General features: G+C 41.0%; 1 protein-coding gene across 1 annotated transcript; it reads left to right on the top strand.

Moving 5' to 3' along the window:
- Window positions 1-2,444: 2,444 nt before the first annotated feature.
- PAAG_08725 (hypothetical protein) lies at window positions 2,445-3,308 on the top strand (the record flags this gene model as incomplete). Its single annotated transcript, XM_002789324.1, has 2 exons — window positions 2,445-2,673; window positions 2,731-3,308. 2 exons carry the CDS (start codon window positions 2,445-2,447, stop codon window positions 3,306-3,308), a joined length of 807 nt encoding a protein of 268 aa, XP_002789370.1.
- Window positions 3,309-4,726: the final 1,418 nt, after the last annotated feature.

The following is a 4,726-nucleotide window of genomic DNA, read 5'->3' as shown; positions in this document are numbered from 1 at the left end:
GATCATCAGTGAGAAGCAACAGAAGTGCTGAGACAGATCAGGAGAGAAGACAGTTCATATCTTGTTCAGAATTCTCTGCATCTGAAGATGCATTGTATATATTGACTGTCTGAAGCTGTAGATCTCAGATCTGTATGTGCAGCATATGAATGTCTCAGTTTTCTGTCCAGAGGCCTGAAACTGCATGAGCATAAATTTGTGAGTGTTTACACACATAGGTGAGGACCTGTGACTTTCTGTCTCACTTTTCAATTGAGGCAAAGCAGTTGAATGCTGAATGCTTTTTAGAGATGCATTAACTTAAGTTTCTGTGAATTCAGAGTTTCTATATGAGAAAAATATTGATTTTTTTTTCAAATGCTAGATTGAGAGTTGTTTTATGTGCTGAATTCTCTTTTTCTACATTGACTTGCATAATCTGCAGAAATTGTGAAGATCTAGAGTTCTTCTTCATTGAGTAGCTGAAAGAAGAGTGTTGTTGTGTAAGATGACATGTTGAGTGTTGCATTAGATGTTGAATTAGATGCTATGTTTAATGCTGTGTCTGATGCTGTGCTCAATGCTGTGCTTGATGCTGTGTTTGATGTCAGTGTGAGATTAGATCTACACTCAGTAGAATCATTCAACCTCAGGTCTGCTGATGGACCTTGATCATCACATTTGCTATTACTTGTCTTGATCAAGTATGTCTTACTCTGTGCATTGCAGATATTTCTCAGCTGATTTCTTGAATATCTTTGAACAGTCTCATTCTTTATCTCTGATCTGATGGAGCAGAATGAATCATTCACAGCATGTGATTCAAGACAGTTAGTGCAGTGATTGAGGCATTCACATGCTTCATTCTTCTTATGACAAGATGAATTTTCTTTCACATGATTCTTAGAATTGCATTTTTTGCAGTGAGAGATGCAGAGGCAGTATCTCTTTTGATGAAATTCTCAGCATTTGCTGCATTATTGTATTTTGATCTTAGATGTCTTTCTGATCACTGATTTTTAATATTCATATAGTTTCACTTTTGATGATAGATTTACTGCTGTCTCTTGTGAAAAGTGTAATATAATAGTGACTGTTGAGTTTTCAGAGTGTATTTTTGTTTAGCAACTCTGAACAAATTTGATTCTGATTTGAAGTGTGAATTCTTCTGTCATGAATTCTGCTAATAGACACAGAGTTTTATCATCATAGTCACTAATCTTCATAAGCAGCTCAGAAATCAGACAGATGATTCAATATTCTTTTTTCTCTATCTGAGCATTGATGAGAGTGACTGCTAAAACATTCTTTTTGACTAGCAGAGTCTTCATGTCTTGCAAGCTTTTAGAAATGATGACAATGTCTATGAGAATGACTTGAACTGCTGTAATGACTGCTGTCAAAGACTTTGAAAGTTCAGTCTTCAGCTTTCTAAGAGTAGTAACTGAGCTTGCTTTGTGAGCTAGATGATTTAAAGACATATATACAAGAATTCATAATATTTTTTCTTCTCTGAGATTATTTCTAAGCAGAGATTTCTGCAGTATGATTGCTGATATTTTTATTACATTGATGCTGTCTGCAGCTGTCTTTGCATAGATAGAAGCTCTTGCATCATTTGCATCAGTGAAGTCAGCAGACTTGATTGTGATGAATTGCTTAGCTGTTTCTAGACTTTCATTATATCAGTTCTTGACTAACATCTTCACAGCAGCTTCAAGAGTCAGTGTTCTTGATAGATCTTTTGTCTTCATGACATCTAAGTCTTCTTCAATCTGATCAAGCATATTTGCAGCAGCTAGTGCTTCTGCATGAGATTTCTATATCTCAGTCTCATGAGTGACTAGAAGATCACTAGTCATTAGATCACATAGATTGAGACATATTGATGTGACATTTCTGCTCTTTGAGCTGCCTGCTGGTGTAGAGGAGCTTGAAGACTTCATGTCATTCAGTTCACATGTGCAGCAGGTGATTGAGATGAGAAGATGAGATCTCTTGAATGAACAGTGTATGAGAAAGCAGATGTGTGTTAAGGCTCAGAATGTGTTCAGTGATGTTGAGGGACTGAGCACACTGGCAGCACTGCATCAGCACACCATCAGACTTGCTGCCTGAGAGGATGGGAGAGAGCTTATAGGGATGTGATCAGGATTGATTAAGATGTTTTTTGATCTCAAATGTGTCATCTTTTATCACGTTAATTGTGCAACAAAAGACAGATGAGGGGATAGCTTTAACGTCACGTGCTCACCCTTACTACTCTGGATGGAAGTTTTTCAAACATATCAATAAAACCAATACAAGCAACAAGAGTCTGTGGTGACGGTGCTCGGAAGGATCTTAAAATATAATTGCCTTACCATAGTTATTACTCGCCTTTGGTCTACATCTACGTTTGCTTCAGGGGTGGGAGCTGATTGAAGCTGCTGGTTCAGGAAAACCTCACCTATCTGCGATGCCTCATGCCTCCAATCAGACGCTACCTTCGCATCAGCAAATACTCTGTCCTGGAATGTAGGATATATCTTGAAAACCCCACATATTCACGCTGGCTGCTTGATGCCCGCGACCCAGCTCTGCTCCGCGTCTTCAATAGTATACAGCCACTGATCTTACCCAAGCTCCGAGAGGAGAACGCCCGAGCTCGAGCCAAAAAGAAGTTAAAACCCGTGAAGGACGTTCTCTCAGAAGGTGCGATATTATTGCCCGTGCAGTATCCCCCTTTGAGTGTGCTATCCATGTTAACAGGTAAAGCAGATGATTTCGAGGTGTCCATTTTCCTCCGTGATGGAGGTACCAGCCATTCAATCGTTACAAAAGATAAATCGTTCAACAACCAAACGTCCAAAGTCCAGAGCAATTCGAATGAACTGATTGGGACTGAACACGCTCGGATCCACATCGTTCATGACCCCGTTTCTGTACCAACTATTATTCCTGAGAGTGAAAACGAGTCTACAATGAACCTGCAGGATATACCCACAGCAATACCCTCTACCTCAAATAAAGAAGGCATCCAACCATCGAATCAACGTCGACAGTGCCAACGGAACCGTACGGAAACTAATTATGATGGGGGAAATATTAGCGATTCCCAAGATACTCATGTTGCGAAACGGAAGAAGGCCGGTACTGAACCTTCTTCAGACATAATCGAAGACGGCAAGAAATTAGGTCTTACCACGAGGTATAGAGGCTTCACGATACGGGGGAAAATATTGTGTCTCCTTATCACCCGTAAATGGGACAGAGGGAGACAGAAACTTGATTCAGCATCTGCCAGTCGAGCATTAATGGAGAAAATGGATCTCGACGCAAGCTCCTGAGGATTTTGAAGAGAACTGAGTGCTGATACAGTATGGATGAAATCCCCACTCCCATTGAAAGTGGAGTAATGAAGTGAGAGGTCAATGCGTATTTGCCAAGTCAAAACAATGCTCGAGAGACTGTGAACAGGCTACCTGTATGTCTAGGCAAGGCAAGCATTCCACTTAGCAATTGCACTGTTCGATTTTGTTCACCCCATGCGCAGGGTTTAATCGAGATTTTATCTTATGTGGGGCGGCTTACCACTTTTGCAATTTTTCATTGCTCAGATTCTGGATTTACAACCATTTTACTCCCAAGGCTTAAAGCAGGATCTAAATGCGTTGTATGGCGTTATACCTGATGTCTGTGGCTGCGACCTGTTGACTTGAACACTGAATACAGCTGTATTAAAATACATAGACATGGGAGACTTACTTTTTCAATTCTTCGCTTACCGATTTCCCTTTTCTGTTGTTAGGGGCTTCCTGATGTCCCATTTCATTGTCAGGATTTCCCCTGGAGGTGGATCTGTTCGAAATGCCCCCTGATGCTCAACAAACGTGGACTCTGCTCCTAAAATTGCGGCTGGGCACTGCATATAACCACTGATTATTATTCTCAGGTGTACAATTCAGCATTTTTATCTTCACCATCTTTGATTTTTATTTGGAAGACATGTTCGTATCCATCTCTACTTGAAGTGTGGTGAAAACGGAACAGGGGGTGATTGGCTTGTTACAGAATCACTCCCACTTAAGCCTACATAAATATCAAAAGTCGAGTCAAACTTTAACTGAGCGGTTTTGAGGATATTCAATGTGGGATGGTTTAGCGTACACAGACCCCACGTTTCCGGTTGATTCTGAAATGCGGGGTTGTAGCACTTGATGTCTGGAAAAGTCTTTTCATTCTCGCTCATCTTGATGCATTAAACAGGTACAATTCCAAGTGCTTAGTTTCTACACTGCAGAATTTCCGGGTGAAAAGGTGCATCAGTTGGTTGTAAGGGCTTCAATAAAACCATTCGTAACCTTTGGCGCAGCAGACGGAGAACTTGATATTGTTATTACTGAATTATTAGCGAAGACATTCTGTTTCGCCCTCCCCTCATGCCACGTTTCTCGGCTTCATGCATGAGGATATTGTGATTTCCGAAAGTATGAGATACGTCGCTGTCTTTTTCGCTTTCCGGTCCCCCGCGGTGTACCAAGGTCATGGGAAGGGCGAAGTGGGGTATTGATATGGACGAGGAAATGTAGCAGGGCGGGATGTGCTTATATGGATATGCGATGCAACCGCTCGAATCAGACCATTTTTCCTCTTCTGAAACAGGTGACTCTGGGTGGCTTGGTAACAACGGTTTGAAGGGCTATACAATTGGTCGTCATAATCACCTCAGTAGGAGGTAATAGGCATTGAAAGTCTGGGTCTCAGT

Source organism: Paracoccidioides lutzii (genome assembly GCF_000150705.2).
Source record: "Paracoccidioides lutzii Pb01 unplaced genomic scaffold supercont2.44, whole genome shotgun sequence".
Classification (NCBI taxonomy): domain Eukaryota; kingdom Fungi; phylum Ascomycota; class Eurotiomycetes; order Onygenales; family Ajellomycetaceae; genus Paracoccidioides; species Paracoccidioides lutzii.
Note: the sequence above shows the minus strand (reverse complement) of the source record. Positions and strands in the feature narration are given on the sequence as shown.